Source organism: Erpetoichthys calabaricus, chromosome 7 (genome assembly GCF_900747795.2).
Source record: "Erpetoichthys calabaricus chromosome 7, fErpCal1.3, whole genome shotgun sequence".
NCBI classification, from domain to species: domain Eukaryota; kingdom Metazoa; phylum Chordata; class Cladistia; order Polypteriformes; family Polypteridae; genus Erpetoichthys; species Erpetoichthys calabaricus.
Window position 1 is genome coordinate 162,318,358 of NC_041400.2, and position 17,368 is coordinate 162,335,725.

The 17,368-nt window shown below is 35.3% G+C and overlaps 1 protein-coding gene across 2 annotated transcripts in view; it reads right to left on the bottom strand.

The window, feature by feature from the left end:
* Positions 1 to 997: 997 nt before the first annotated feature.
* golph3a (golgi phosphoprotein 3a) overlaps positions 998 to 17,368 on the bottom strand; it is a 40,710-nt gene continuing 24,339 nt past the window's right edge. For both annotated transcript variants that reach the window (XM_051929608.1, XM_028805634.2), the window contains 2 exons: positions 11,446 to 11,560; positions 998 to 2,885 (listed from right to left, as the gene is read on the bottom strand). In XM_051929608.1, coding sequence (XP_051785568.1) covers positions 2,461 to 2,885; positions 11,446 to 11,560 — 540 coding nt within the window. In that variant the 3' untranslated portion in view covers positions 998 to 2,460. The remainder of the gene's footprint in view (positions 2,886 to 11,445; positions 11,561 to 17,368) is intronic.

Consider the following 17,368-nt stretch of genomic DNA (forward strand, 5'->3'; position numbering starts at 1 on the left):
ACTCAGGAGTGCCCAACCTCTTGATTTTAAAGAAGAATTTAATGTAGAGTAAGGGTGTGCAATATAACTTAATAAAATGACACAACAGGCAACCAAAGCTTCTGCAGGCCTAACAGCAGAATGAACATCAACATAAGCCAAGTGTAGAATTAAACTTTCAGGCACATCTAAACATTGCATACATGCCTGCTCAGCTTGACTCAATCAGTTGAAGACACTCAAGCCTTTAAGAAAAGATGATCATCCTAACAGGCCCAGAATAGGTCCACATCTAAAGCCCATAGAGATGCTCTGACAGAACCTAAAGAAAGCCACACATGCAAGTTGAAGATCAGAAGTACTTCAATAAGTTACTGAAGTGTAGACCATAATACCTCTAGGGCGATCAGCCTGCACAGAAAATATAACTATTGCTACAAAAATGAGACTAGAATTCACTCAGTTATGGAGTTTGAAATGCGAACTGATTAAATTTATTTACTAAGAAAACTAAAGATGAATTTAATGTGTGCTACTATTAACTGGTTTAATATTAAGACTCGGCAACAACTGAGTGCAGATCAGAAATGATTTAAGCTACAGCATTTTAAAGGGGTCAGACTCTCACTGCACACTTCAGTTACACACAGTATACCTGTAAAACAGTCAGCTTCACAAAAGTAAATGAAGTCTTGCCAATGGACAACAGCCAAGCAGTACTGTCTAAAGCAAGAGCTGTAGGCCCACGCAAATACAGATGTTCTTAAACCCCTCTACCCTGTTCAGTGTTAATATGAGAGACTGCAGACTGCCTTTTAACCTCTGCTATCACCACAGCACACAAACAGGTACCAGGTTAAAGCCTGCCTGTTCAGAGCTCCATATGCACATCCTGCTCATTATGGCATGCTGCCTTGGCAATCTTGAGACAACCATTTATCTACAAATCATGTAACAGAGATCATAATATATTACAATTTAGGGAAGAGAAATAAGAGATATCACGGTCTATTTCAGGCACTTTCAAGATTGTAGTTTATTGTATGGTAAAAAGCAAAGGATACAGATTAGGGATCCCTTTAACTCTACATTTATACATTTTCTACTTTGCTTCAGGAGTATATTAACAGAAAGGTCCAAAACCTGTAAACCCCATCATTAAGTATACCCCAAATCAGTGTAGATTTATCAGCTCAACATATTATATACACTATGTGAAGGTAGCTACCATAAAGCAAGCCATAAGAGGTAAGAAGTTTTTTTTTTCCTTAAAAAATGCTTAATGTCTAATTTGAAAGATATATGAAATACAAAATGCATAATAAAAATCATCTCTTAATTAAGGAAATGAGCAAATAAAAAAACATCAAAACTGTCCATGTGACATGAATCAAATGGGGGATAGACTTTAAAAGACTTTCTTTAGTTAAAAAAAAATCTCAATCTAAAAAAAAAAAAAAAAAGTGTTTAGATGCATTTTTCACCATTGTAAAATTCATATCCTGCACACCTCATGGTACAAAATGTGCACACACATTCACACTTACAAACAAAAAGGTCTTGTATGGGGCACCTACCTCTCCCGCCCTACATATCGACAGTACATTTCCGCTACACACCAGCATGACATGCAGGCCTTCACCCAAATACTTGGTGCAGGTTAACTGGATATAGATGTTTCAGGTACTCGACAAATTTACCTTGAACCATGATAAAAGAACTGCTCTTTTAAAACATTATTAGTGTAATAATAAGGGAATTTCTACGCAACACATCAAAAAGATTTTCTTTGGGAATAGGGTGAAAACTTACAGCAAATTAAAAGTTTAAACAGACCAAAGCCATGGGCATTTCATCAGTTAGCCAGTGTAGATAAATGAAGATGTTGTTTATATTGAAAATCTGTTAAGAAAGTAACATTGAGGATACAAAAGTATCGCTATATAGGGCTTTTTCAGATTCAAATGATTGACATTCTATGTTTATTATATTTAAAAAAAATATTTTCACCTGTGGCATGTGGTTTAGATTGTAGTCATCTTGTGGTTTGCTCTCCAAGGAATCCCATGAAACAGTTCACAACAATATAACCAAAGCTTGAGTCTTGAAAAATCAAGCAATATCTTGTCACAGTGGATTACTTTGAGCTGTACAATTCTCAATCAAAAGTACAGAAAATAAAATTTAAATAATTAAAGTAGGTCCCCAACACATTTTAAGCAATCAATGCATCACCAACTGGAATTTAAAGAACCAAATATGATTTTTAAATCAGCTGCAAAGTAAAGCATGATTTTGCAATGAAAACGAGATGCCTGACAAAAACAAGCTTTTCAGGTGCAAGACAGTTACAAAAGTGTTAAAGAATACATATGTAAAGGTGTCACTGACCCAGTTTAACGCAGAATTACATAACATAGCAACATTGAAACAAGACTGTTGTCAGTCTACTTTCAAACTGGGGGAAAAAAAGAAAAAAAATTATTTAGTAAATGCTGCAACAACAGCCCAAAGAACTTCATTTGTATTGGTCTTCATACTTTCAACTTCAGGGTCCAAATCTAGTAGTTGTCGCACTCTTTTCATGGCCAAGTCATACTGGTCATCTAATAGTGGAGCAAAAGCATTCTCCAGCACATCTGAAGAGTGTGCTAAGAAAATAAGAGCCAGCAAACGCTTGTCCATGCGATGAGGGTCGTTCACCCACTTTTCCAGAACAGCTTCTTGTACCTTCTTAATGAGCCGTTGTTTGATGTTGTTGTTGGTCAGTGGGTGTGTTGTCATGTCAAAAAGCAGGAAGTTCTGTTTCTCTGTTGTGAGTACTCCTTTTTCCACCAGATTTTTGGCCAGTCGTTCACGAACATTCCTCAACTGATAATGTAGTTTTAATGGGTTCCACGTTTCACCTGAAATTAGAAGATCAATTATAATTAGACATTTAAAATGAAATTAGAAGAGCATTTAGACATGAGAAAAATATGGAAAAGTTAATTGTTTATACTGATATTTACAAAAGTTATACAGTAACCCTAAAATTTAAAAATTTGCCTATTCATAGAATAACAGAAACCATTGTGCTACACAATTAAGCACAGTGACATGGTCAGAACAGGTATCAAAACAATATTGAACCTACTATTTAATTACCTGTAAAGGTGCATGACACATTTAATCCAAAATCAATGTTTGCATGGGTACATCTTTATTATCCCAGGTACTGTTAGGGTATAGTTCACATATGTTCTAGAAGTGATGCTGAATACTATGACAAAAGCCTGCAGATACAGTAGAACACTTCATTCTCTACCAAAGAAGACTCCTTGCAAGCTCTTTGTTCACATACTAATCAGTAATAATTGGTGGACTGTGCTCTATGAGTGTTCCTATTTCTGTCAGCTGTAGTGGAGCAAAACAAATGTTCTGGAGGAAATAGAATACTGACAAAGGTGCCAACTGTATTTCATAACATAATTAAAAGGTACAAAGATATTTCAGTAAACTGTTCACAGTTACCAATGATCATCACTGTAAGCTCCAAGTAACAAATTAGGCAAAAAATGAATAAAATGCATTAATAAAAATACACAGTAACAGGAAATCCTCTTTAAATAAAGCAACATTGAGCACTTGGGATATTAATTCAAGAAACGTCAGTAAACATTTTAGACAAAGAATCAGAAGAATGCAGACATTTACACTAAATTCTGAAACTGTCTAAAAATTACAGCCTCCTAAAATTGGCAAAATTTCTGCATATTTCTTAATGGATTCATACCCCACACTCATGCATGTCAAATATCACTACAGTACACTTCCTCTCTACTTGGTTTGCTTGCTGGTCGACTTTAACCTGACTATTGCTTCAATGTCTGTGTCAAGTGATGCCACACACCGACACCTTTATCATCTTATTTACATGTTCTCACTGCATGAAGTGAGGAGTGTGTGTCTTTCGATTAGATGATTCATTTTTACAGTACAAGGGGGCTACGCCCCCTGCTCGCTTCGCTCGCCAACCCCCGTATTTAGTTTTCCAGATACATACTTTTACGATATTTTTTTTCTTGGAATTGTCTCAGTTTCATGAGTTTCTCTTTTATTTTAGAACTTCTGTAAAAATAATATTTGGAAATATTCTTTCTTCAAGATCGCATTGAATTTTGATTCCGTTTTTGGACTTACATCGTGACAACGCAACATATAACTGTCCATGAGTGAATATTGTTTCTATGCTTCTTATAAATAAACCAACTTTTTGAAATGTTTGTCCCTGTGATTTCTTTCTCTCTGATAACGTTAATTTCTTGTGGAAGTCCAAATTGTTGCATTGTTAAATCTTCTGCTTCTAATTCTTTGCCGATTGAAAGAGCCGTTTGTTCATTTGATTTTTTGGATAATGTTCCTTTGAACGCTTCCCATAATTTTAAAGCATCAACTTCACCTGTCATAATTAAATATACGAAGAAGTGTCTTAATTTGTCAGGCATCATTACAGACGTGGCATCAGACATCATTTCATACATATAGTCGTCCGATTTACATAATCCAGCTGCTTGAGCCGCTTCTTGAAAGGTACCGTACGTATTTCCATCTATAGTTAGAATCTCTCTATACGACGTTGCTCCTTTCAATTCTCGATTAAATGAAAACATTCGCTATCTTTTGGTGATATAATATTTAATCATGCAACACTTTTGCAATTAATTTTTCTTGGTTGCCATATTCCTTTTTGTTTTTGCCACGTGTAATGTTGAGGAATTTGTGTATACGTATATGCTTTTGCATTTACGTCTTTTTTATTTAGTTCGAAATAAGCTAATAATTTTATATTTTTTGTTTTTGCTACTTGTAAAGCTTCTGCTTCTTCGCCTTCTTTAAATTGAATAATATCCTGTCCTGGTAAATGAATCGGTAATAATTCTACAGAATGACTTAGTCCGTGCATTGGTAATTCCATTAAATGCCATCTGCTTTCCATTGCACTAACGAATCGAGTATCTAAATATGCTTGAACTTCGTCCTGTGCTTGTTGTTTCGATAAAGTTACGTGTACTCTATCGTGCCCTTTATGAATGTACTTGTAGATGTACTTAACACTCATCACTGATGCACAATACTCGACATTAATATGACAATCAAATCTTTTTAGCAAATACGGTTATATGTTACAACCATTGAATTATCGATCATCACAATTTTTCCATCTTTCTTTCCATGATAAGTGTGTTTTTCGAGACGACTATCTCTTTGGCGATAATCTGGAAAGCCAGCCATAGTCATATCTGTTGTTTAAAAAAAAATTCCAAAAGCTTTTGTTCAAACACTTTATCTTTCGAGTCCCAACATGCTGAATTTTTTAAATAAGGTCCATGAGACATGTGTTTAATGACTTTGTACCATAATTCTGGATTGGTTTCTCCGTTTGGAATTTCAGCACAGACAAAACGGTCTACATCATCAGCAGATAATAATATTTTTTGTAAAGTAACCAATAAATGCATGCGAGGTAAACCCCGTATTTGAAATTCGATCATGTAAATGTATGCTTGGATTTTCCCAAACACCGTTTCGAGTTCTTTCAATAAAATTAAGACTTTCTGATAAAACAATCTACTTATGAAAGCTGGAATATCTAGAGCCAATGTAGTTGGTGGCATTTTTTTTTCCAAGAATCTCCGGATTTCTGGCCATTGTGGATTGCACATCATTGTAATAAATAAATCTGGCCGACTGATAGTTCTGGATATTGCCATTGCATCATGATATAACTGTTGCAATGCTCTTGGACTACCTTGATATGATGATGGTAATATTACTGCTTTACCTATTTTGAATTTGTCTGAACTATTGATATTTGAACTTTGAATGTGATCAATGAGACCTTGCATATGTTCCATTCTAAGTTTTGCTTGATTCGATTTAATAAAGAAAAGACAATTAGCTTTGACTTTTAGATACGCATTAATAATGTAATGTTGCGTTACACGCTGAGATGACAGAAGTGGGTTAAATACATTTGAACGTATCGCTAATTTTGCCCCGAAATATTGTGTTGGTGTTGCTCGTTTTTCTGAATTTGTGTGTTTCATATTGTATGACCATCCTGTTTCTCCATCTGGTAAAAGCAAGGGAAAGAGTAGGATTGGAATGAGGTGAATTATTAGATAGAAATGTCGATTCATGTTCTGCTTTCGGATAAACACGAATATCTACTCTGTTTTTGATATTTCCGTCTTTCAAAACTATTATCGCTGATAACTCATCACATGTTGGTTTATTATATATGCGTGCGTGATCTTTCTGATTCATATAGAAATCCAAAAAAACTTCTTTGTCTGTATTATTCAGATAGATTTTGCGTAAAGTGCGATACTTTTGGACGTATGGACTTGTATCCATTATTGGCTGTATAATTTCTAATATGTCCAATCGTTTAACTCGATTCTATGTTGCATCGCATCTGGTTCTTGTTGTTTATCTCCCCCCCCCCCCCCCGTTTGTTTGCGCTAATGCGATCTTTACTCTTTTTTTTTTTTTGATACTTTCTAATTTTTCTCCTTTTCATATTCCTTAACTTTCTCTGCATTTGTTTCACACCAACATTTTTTTTTCAGCCTTTCGAATTCCACTGCTTTCATAATCTCTAACCTGCTGTGCATGTGTATCACGCCAACGTTTTTGAACGTCTTTATGAGGTTCTACTTTGTCCATTACTCTTTGTCTATTGTCCTTATACACTTTGAGCCCTGGATCTGTGTGTGCTGCGTGACTGCCTTTACACTACTGATTTTTTTTTTTTTTTTCTGCCCGTGGTCTTATTTGTTGAGATTGCTTGTAAGTTGGGCGTGTCTTGCAAGAATCTCATGTTCTATGTTTCCGTGAGATGCTCCGTGGCCTTTCTTTCGTCTCGCGGCTCTTTTAAATGTCTTCTGTGATGATGACGTATAGTCTCCTAGTCATTCCCTTCCCCACAGGATTTTTTTTTTTTTATAATAGAGAGATTTGATTTGTTTCAGTTGTGGAAATTTAACATATAGCTTTCATGTCAAGCTGCATGTCAATGTTACAATCTTGTTTCAACTATAAAGCACATTGTGAATGGAGGAGTGGGGAGGGTTGTGGGTCTTAAGTGCTAAATTTTTGTTTTGTTTTGTTTTTTTTCAACATTTCCCAAACCATTTTAATTTTCAAATTGGCTAAACGTTTTAACAGTGTTTACTCACATACCTAATGGATACTTCATTGCTGCATAGAAATTATATTTTTGTCCTGCGGAAATCAAAGGATTTCCTTACAAGAACTGAAAGAGGTTTTGTAGAAGCAAATTTCCAAAACATTGAAAGTGGAAATCTATCAGTCAAAACCAAGCATAAATACTTCAAATATTTCAGCAGATCCTTATTTTCCAAAACTTTCATATAAATTTAGAAATGTCATATGAAATGCAATATGTCTGTCACAAGTAGAAAGAAACATGTATTTTAGCTACAAATAGAAAACCAGCATCCTCTAGTGGGCATATGTTTAAAACACATGCAATGTAGTGAAAAACTTGTCAAGGAGAAATTAAAGGAAAAGGCGGCACACTAGTTAGGTTATGCATAGCTAAATTTAATAATGTTTGCTTAGCAACTTAAGATCAACAAGTACTGTCAAAATATTTAACGGTTAATCACCCAAGATATAGGGCATACAATGTTTGTAAATGTTTTTGAGGAATTGTTTTCAAATTAAACATTTGTAATTAAAAACTATTTTGACGCCCAATTTTGGATCTTGAAAACGAGTTGACTTTAAACTACATAAGTCAAAGTACACAACCAGTCAAAAGTTTTAGAACATCTCAGTTTTTCCAGTTTCTTTTTTCTTCAAATGTAATCAGTTGAAATGCAATGAATGACCTAAAATGGTCAAAAGGTAAGAAGAAAATTGCCAGAGGTTTGAATTTAAAGTTTATTTTAGTAAAAATAGCGAAAAGAACAAGAAGTATCAGAATACCACAAAGAAAACAAATCCTTGAAAGTTGAAGCAAACAGTTTGCACAGGTGACCCAACTTGTGTTGATTACTTAAAAACCCTCAGTCTGTCTTAAAACAGAGTTGGTGCTAGTTGGACAATATTCCAGAGATAATGGCAAGAAAAAGGCAATTAACAAATGAAATTAGACAGAGCATTATTACCCTTAGAAGTGTAGGCCTTTCATTTAGAGAAACTGCCAGTGTCAGGGAGTATGGTGTCCTACGCAAATTTTAAACATTATGTTTTTTTCACCAAATAAAACATGTAAGCAATAGGACTCTCGGCCTCTATACATCTTCACAGTACCTCAAACTTGATCTAAACACAACATATGCATACCGCCATGCTTTTGTTTATAAATCCTCAAAACACTGAAGGATTTGCTTGTTCTTGCTAGCATAAAAATCTACTTACACCCTGTGAACAAAACCATGAGTTATAAATGAAATATGTAAAGGAATACTATCATTAGCACATACAGTATGTATCCATCCATTTTCTAATCTGGTTATGTGCTGTCACTATTAGAAGTGGAACAAGTCCCATAAAAGATCATTGCTTTCAAATTACAATAATTTGACTGAATTTTACATACTCTTGGCTATGACCGTTATTAAGCTTTAAAAATGTATGTTTGAGAAAGTATAGAATGCTTGGCTAATATAGCTGTCAGCAAATATTGAAAACTTCAACAATTCTAAAAGAAAGGCTTTTAAACTTTAAGATGATTTAATGGGCTGAAATTGTAAGCTAAGTACCTACAAAATGTTGTAGCCTTTCATGAATACAAAAAAATAAAACAAAAGCTTTAGAATTTTAGAAGTTTATATTGCACTTATATTTGAATCTATAGATGTAATGTCAGAGACAGCTTAATTGAAAGTTTTGGTTAATTGGAGACAGAAAAAAAAAATTTTTTTTACAAAAAAAAAAAAACACTAAATAGATAGATATGCTAAATGAACAATGACACACAAAAAAAAAACAAATTGAGGAATTACAGTCCGTGTACTTTTTGGTATTTGAAATTTCGTTTCAGAAAATATTTAAAAAAGAAAAAGATACACTTATTTGATTTTCAACTTAAAAGGGAAAAATGAAAAACACAAAATTACTTTTTTCCTTTTCTTCTTTCGCACATCAGAAAAGAAAAATGCAAGAAGCGAGAACGAGAAAACGCCCTTTATTTCGCAGAAAGTAACAACAATAACTTTCATAAAAGAACTGCTACATCAATGAAGCAAACTTTGCAAAGCTTGTATTTTTACCTGAAAGATGTGACTCAGTTTTTCTGAAGTCATGTCATCGTCGCGGAGTGTCACTCTTTTACTGTTCTGAAAAACAACGTAATGGCCCATCCTCTGCTGATCCCAGTATAACTTCAAGACCGTTGATCAATGTGTTGTTAGGAAGACTGTTCACACGCGTCGTCAAAAATCACACAGAAGAAGTACTTCCAGTTTCAGACAACGAAAATGCGTCTGTTTTGTTGTTTTTGAGCTATTACACTTTCATTATTTGAATCACAAATAAATCCAGAAAAGTATGTGTAATTTTAAGTTTATGACTGCTATTTGTTACCATAGAATAATAATAAAAAAAAAACCCTTATTTTCCCTCATTTTATTCTTTAATCAAAAATCAAAATCTGAAAATTCCTTTCATTTTCATTTTTTCGTTTTGCTTCTAAAATGATATTTCAAATACCAAAAAGTACACAGACCAATTACGTATTCTTCATTTCAAAACCAGACACTAATCCGCTTAAAAACAAATGCCAATCAAGAATCTGCCATTTATATCTGTGAATCCCCTTTAAAGGTGCACTTATAAACTGGCTTCTTAATTAGCAACATAAATAATCACCTCTCACTTCAGAGGATGGCCATAAAGTTGCCCAAAACCTGCATTCAAAAAGAGATGATACTACCACATCATACTGTATGCTGGGTCTTTTTTTTCCCCAATGCAGTGTCATAAGGTATCAGAGTCTATCCCACAGCAATTAGAAAAAAACGCAGAAATTAACTGTACACCCCAGTCATCCACGCCAGGGTAATTTCATGTTGCCAACTAACCAAACAGCACAAACGAGTTTGAAACAAATTAACGCATGCTCAAGGGTACACAAAGCAGTTCTATTAATTGATTTATGGGGTTATTATGAATACAGATGACCATTCATTATTTACATAGTAACTACAGTAATCCCTCCTCCATCGCGGGGGTTGCGTTCCAGAGCCACCCGCGAAATAAGAAAATCCGCGAAGTAGAAACCATATGTTTATATGGTTATTTTTATATTGTCATGCTTGGGTCACAGATTTGCGCAGAAACACAGGAGGTTGTAGAGAGACAGGAACGTTATTCAAACACTGCAAACAAACATTTGTCTCTTTTTCAAAAGTTTAAACTGTGCTCCATGACAAGACAGAGATGACAGTTCAGTCTCACAATTAAAAGAATGCAAACATATCTTCCTCTTCAAAGGAGCAAACAAATCAATAGGGCTGTTTGGTTTTTAAGTATGCGAAGCACCGCGGCACAAAGCTGTTGAAGGCGGCAGCTCACACCCCCTCCGTCAGGAGCAGAGAGAGAGAGAGATAAAAAAATCAATACGTGCCCTTCGTGCTTTTAAGTATGCGAAGCACCGTGCAGCATGTCACTTCATGAAGCAGCTGCACAGAAGGTAATCAACGTCAATTTAATCTTTCAGCATTTTTAGACGAGCGTCCGTATCGTCTAGGTGTGCGAACAGCCCCCCTGCTCAATCCCCCTATGTCAGGATCAGAAAAAGTCAGCGCGAGAGAGAGAGAGAGAGAAAAGTAAGCTGGGTAGCTTCTCAGCCATCTGCCAATAGCGTCCCTTGTATGAAATCAACTGGGCAAACCAACTGAGGAAGCATGTACCAGAAATTAAAAGACCCATTGTCCGCAGAAATCCGCGAACCAGCAAAAAATCCGCGATATATATTTAAATATGCTTACATAGAAAATCCGCGATAGAGTGAAGCCGCGAAAGGCGAAGCGCGATATAGCGAGGGATCACTGTATAGTGTTTTACTGAATTAATTTGAATAAGGAAGAGTGATGCAACACAGACATGCAAATACCATTTTAAAAAATTATGAAGATTACAGTAATATAGTCATTGTATGACCACAGGAAAGTCCAACTGATCTAAAGATGAGTAATCTGCTATGATTACCTTCTGTAGGGACATATATGTATGCATAAAACACAAAGCAGTAGTTAATTAACTATGCTTGCTTAAGGAAAGAATCGCACACAAAAGTTTCTTTATATGTAAATATGGCTATGTTTATTGTCAATAATGAACAAGGACAAAGCAGACATTCTCTCATTTTACAAAGGACTATATTGTGTTGGGCAGTCAAACCTGATTATCACTATACCTGTACTTAAGACATATTAATTATGTACGTACCACTTAGCAGCTCAATCCAGCTCTGCACTGTTTCAGGAGGCTGAGTCTCTTTAATATGCTTCAAAGCTTCATCAAGCAAAACATCCCCAGTTGGAGCATCAGATTTACAGATTACCTATCAATTTAAGAAAGAAAATGATCATCTTGTGTTATAAAACCCCACAATATGCAGTGTTAATTCTATTCCTGGACCTCAATACTTCCCAGTGTCACTATATGCTGTATTAGCTATTGTTGTGCAGCACATTATTAGGCAAGTTTTAAGATACTTTTAAGTTATAATTAAAAATGAAAGACTCTTGCTTGTAGTGATCTAAATTTAGGATTAATGTACTTCAAAGATTTGATATAATTACTTAATGGACATATTAAAGCTAGAAACAGATGAAGTTAGATTCACACATATCATTATCATCACCACTACCCCCAACTAAGGCTCTGGGACACTGTGAGTGTGTCAGAGTCTTAGACCCTGAAATTGTGACCGAGTCTTCAGATATGCTGGTGCATCTTCCAGGTTTGAGTCCTGCCCAAGATGACATGCTGCAGGCTCATCGTATTTTAAGGTATTATCACACATGTGAACTTCTGCCCTACAGATATACGTACACAGACAGGTTTTAACGTTAGATCGATAGATACTTTATTAATCCCAAGGGGAAATTCACATACTCCAGCAGCAACATACTGATACAGTAAGTCGCATGTAATCAACATCCAGAAGATTGGTAAAATCTAAAATGCATCTTCAAGTAAAATCATAACTTAAATATCTTAAATTCATAACACATTTTGCAGAAATATACCTAGTTGCTGAATTTCAATGAATGTGCCTTTAAGAACAAAAGAAAAGACTGTCCTTTTCGAATCATTTGGAGGTATATACTGCCTGCCCATTGATATAAGTGGTGCATCAATGAACTTCGGGATCATTCAGTCTGTCATTTAAAATTGCTAAATTTTACAATTGAGTCTAGAATCTGTGCGTGTATTAGGTAGTTCCACGGTTACTGAAGTGTTTGCCCAAAACAGGCCATATGGAGGGTCAGAGTAAGTAAAAATAATTCACAGATATCAACTTTTTATCACTTCTATTTACCGAACTTTCAGTAATTTAACAATATAGCAAATTGGCACATACAGTATCATTTTACAGTTCAAAAGCATCTTCATATATGGCAGATAAATGCAATATGAATAAGAAGTTATTTTTAGCAACTACAGAAGAAGGTAATGACATCCTCTATTAAACATTAAAAAGGAAGACCTACAGAGAAACAACTTGCATACTCTTGGACCAAACTTACACAAAGGCATTTACAGTTCACTACAGCTGTCCACTTGTCAGCATGCCCAGCAGTGCTCTTATGAGTCACTCTATGTCATATCAACTAATTTTATAAAATATTAGTAATTAACCATCTGATTTGCTTCATACTTACAGAAAATGTCACTGTACCCAATAACCAGTATACAAATTTGTAGGCTTGATTCTTAATTAGTTTCTGTGATAGGAAGGTTTTAAAAAGGGGATGTGGTCCTAATGAAACAGCAAAAACAAGTGGTGATAAAAATGAGAAATATTCCAGACGTCATAACTTTGTACTGTTAATTCTAGAGGTATAAAATTTCAGAAATTTTTCTTTTGTACTATACAACTTACTTCCAAAATAGTTGGTCCACAGTTACATGTGAAAATTGTTGCTGAAAAGTTTATTAAAAAAAAAAAAAAATCTTCTTAAATGTGTTAGAACAGCTTCGGCCCTCTATACCTCTACAATAAAGCAAACTGGACATTTTAAAACTTTGACAGGTATTATTCGTGTTTCAGTTTTCTTTAGCAACAAAGTGAATGTATGAAGGAAATCAAAAAATGAAAAGAAAAATTCATACCAGTATTTCAAATGAGTATTACCCATAGACAGATGCATCTCAATAAATTAGAATATCATTGAAAAGTTCATTTATTTCAGTAATTCAATTCAAAAAGTGAAAGTCATATTATATAGATTCATTTTACACAGTGTGATATATTTCAACCATTTATTACTTTTCATTTTGCTGATTATGGCTTATAGCTCATGAAAACTCAAAATTCAGTATCTCATAAAATTAGAATATTGTGAAAAAGTTAATATTGTAGACTCATGGTGTCACATTCTATTGTAGACTCATGGTGTCACATTCTATTCAGCTAATTAACCCAAAACAAGTGCAAAGGTGTCCTGAGCCTTTAAATGGTCTCTCAGTCTGGTTCAGTAGGCCACACAATCACGGGAAAGACTGTTCATTTGACATTGTCATTGACACCCTCAACAAGGAGGGTAAGCCACAAAAGGCCATTGCTAAAGAAGCTGGCTGTTCACAGAGTGCTTTATCCAAGCATATTAATGGAAGGTTGAGTGGAAGGAAAAAATGTGTCAGAAAAAGGTGCACAAGCAACAGGGATAACTGTAGCCTTGAGAGGATTGTGAAGCACAGCCCATTCAAAAATTTGGGGGAGATTCACAAGGAGTGGACTGCAGGTGGAGTCAGTGCTTCAAAAGCCACCACACACAGACATATCCAGGACATGAGCTACAACTGTCTTACCTGTGCTAAGGAGAAAATGGACTGGACTGTTGCTCAGTGGTCCAAAGTCCTCTTCTCAGATTAAAGTAAATTTTGCATTTCATTTGGAAATCAAGGTCCCAGATTCTGGAGGAAAAGTGGAGAGGCACAGAATACAAGTTGCTTGAGGTCCAGTGTGAATTTTCCACAGTCAGTAATGATTTGGGGAGACATGTCATCTCCTGGTGTTGGTCCACTGTGTTTTATCAAGTCCAAAGTCAGCGTGGCAATCTACCAGGACATTTTAGAGCGCTTCATGCTTCCCTCTGCTGACAAGCTTTATGGAGAAGCTGATTTCATTTTCCAGCAGGACTTGGCACCTGCTCACACTGCCAAAAGTACCAATACCTGATTTAATGACCATGGTATCACTGTGCTTGATTGGCCAGCAAACTCACTTGACCTAAACTCTTTGGGGTATTGAAGATGAGAGACACCAGACCCAACAATGCAAACAAGCTGAAGGCCACTATCAAAGCATCCTGGGCTTCCATGACACCTCAGCAATGCCATAGGCTGATTGCCTCCATGCCACACCGAATTGATGCAGTAATTCATGCAAAACAAGCCCCGAGCAAGTATTGAGTGCGTACATGGATATACAGAAATGTTGGCCTACTGAAAAGTATTAAAAAATATTTTTTATTGGTCTTATGCAATATTCTAATTTTCTGAGATACTGAATTTTGGGTTTTAATTAGCTATAAGCCATAATCAGCAAAATGAAAAGAAATAAACACATTGTGTGTAATGAATCTATATATGAGTTTCACTTTTTGAATTGAATTACTGAAATAAATTAACTTTGATGATATTCTAATTTATTGAGATGCACCTGTATGACATAATTCTACCACGAACTGAATTTTGAACTTAAAAACATACCTTCTTGGTTTCTAGATTGATATCAGAGCTAACCAGTGATATTACTAGAATAGATCAAGAACATGCCAGGTGTCCAAGTGAGGTTCTTCATAGGAAAAGGCAGGCTCTGCAATCAGAGCTCAACCTCTTAACAACCAAAGAAACTGAACAACTAATTTTTAAATCAAGACATCATTACTATGAACATGGAGAGAAAGCTAATAAGCTCTTAGCTCAACAAATCCACAAGCAAGAAGTTCGGAATGCAATCCCAGCAATCACCAACACGAGCGGAGATAAAATCATTGACCATAACAATATAATGCACACATTTATAGACTACTATAAATCCTTATATTCTACTGAGTTTAAAGACGACAACACACAATCTAATGCATTTCTGGATACATTACAGATACCACAAATAGATACTTTTAGGGCAGAGGAACTGGATAAACCTCTGGTGCTATCGGAATTACTAGATGCTATAAAGTCACTTCAGAGCGGGAGAGCAACAGGCCCTGATGGCTACCCTGCAGAATTTTATAAGAAATTCTCTACTCAGCTACCTCCACTCTTATTAGCAACATTTACAGAAGCTAGAGACAATCAAATTCTACCTCAAACTTGTTGCCAAGCATTAATCACCGTCTTTCCTAAACAAAATAAGGACTTATTACAATGTGCATCATACAGACCAATTTCACTTCTGAATAATGAAGTTAAGATACTCTCCAAAGTCCTATCTAGAAGGATGGAGAAAGTGCTGCCTTTGGTAATATCACAAGATCAAGCTGGATTTATTAAAGGCTGACACCTGGCTTCCAATCTTCGACATCTGTTTAATGTAATATATTTACCTGCAAAGTCAAACACCCAAGAGATATTATTATCATTGGATGCAAAAAAAAACATTTGATATGATTGAATGGAACTACCTTTTCACTACATTAAAGAAATTTGGGTTTGCTTCAAACATTTGTGCATGGATGAAATTACTGTATACCAATCCAGAAGCTTCAGTTTGTATTAGCAACATTTGTTCAGACTACTTTAAACTAGAACGTGGTACCAGACAAGGATGCCCCTTGTCACCACTGCTATTTGCAATCGCCATTGAACCACTGGCAGTTCACAGTCGAAACACTTATCAGATAAAGGGGATTATCAAAGGAGGACTGGAACAGAAAATTTCTCTATATGCAGATGATATGGTACTGTATATATCAGACCCACAAAATGCTGTGCCTGCAGTCTTAACAGCACTTACAGAATTTCAAAAGGTCTCTGGTCTCAGAATTAATTTGAATAAAAGTGCTCTTTCCAGTGAATTCTCAAGCACACAATGTTAGATTGGACATCTTCCCTTTTATTATTGCAGATCAGTTTAAATACCTAGGGGTAAATATCACAAGTAAATATAAATCTCTTTATCAACAAAATTTTGCCGTCTGTATGGGAAAAATTAAGCAAGACTTGCATAGATGGTCAACCCTTCATCTCACTCTAGCTGGAAGAATTAACGTTGTTAAGATGAATATCCTTCCTAAGCTATCTCTTTTTATTTCAAAACATTCCAATATACATCAATAAATCATTTTTTAAGCAATTAGATTCAACCATAACCTCATTTATTTGGAACTTAAAACATCCACGTATCCAAAGAGCAACCCTACAAAGACCTAAGGCAGAAGGTGGCATGGCTGTACCTAACTTTCAGTTTTATTACTGGACAGCAAACATACAAGCTATAAAAACCTGGACACAAATAGATGAACATACAAAGAGTTGGTCCGCAATAGAAATGAAATCCTGCAGCACTTCTTTACATTCCCTGCTTTGTGCCAGAATAACTGCAAGTTATCGCCAATATACTAAAAACCCAATTGTGCTTCACTCACTCAGAATATGGAACCAATATAGAAAGCATTTTAAGATGGAGAATCTTTTATCTGTGGCACCTATGCATGAGAACCACCTTTTTCAACCCCTGCAAACATATTTAGTTTTTAATATCTGGAAAACATTTGGGATTAAATTGCTTAGAGATCTTTATACAGACAACATCTATGCACCCTATGAACAATTACATTCTAAAGTTAACTTTCCAGCAACACATTTCTTTCAATATCTTCAAATCAGAAACTTTGTTAAACAGAACCTGCCTGATTTTCCTCATCTCGCACCTTCCTCTATGCTGGAAAAAATATTGCTCAGTTTCAACAGCATTTCTGCAATATATAAAATTTTACAGTCTCTCCCTTTCAAAGATCCAAGAGGACAATGGGAAAAGGATCTCTCACTCAACATATCAGAAAAGGAGTGGAAGGGAGCAATGCAGAGAATTCACTCGAGCTCCATATGCGCAAAGCATACAATTATTCAACTCAAAATTATATATCAAGCACATCTGTCTCGCCTAAAACTGTCCAAAATGTTTCCAGGGCAA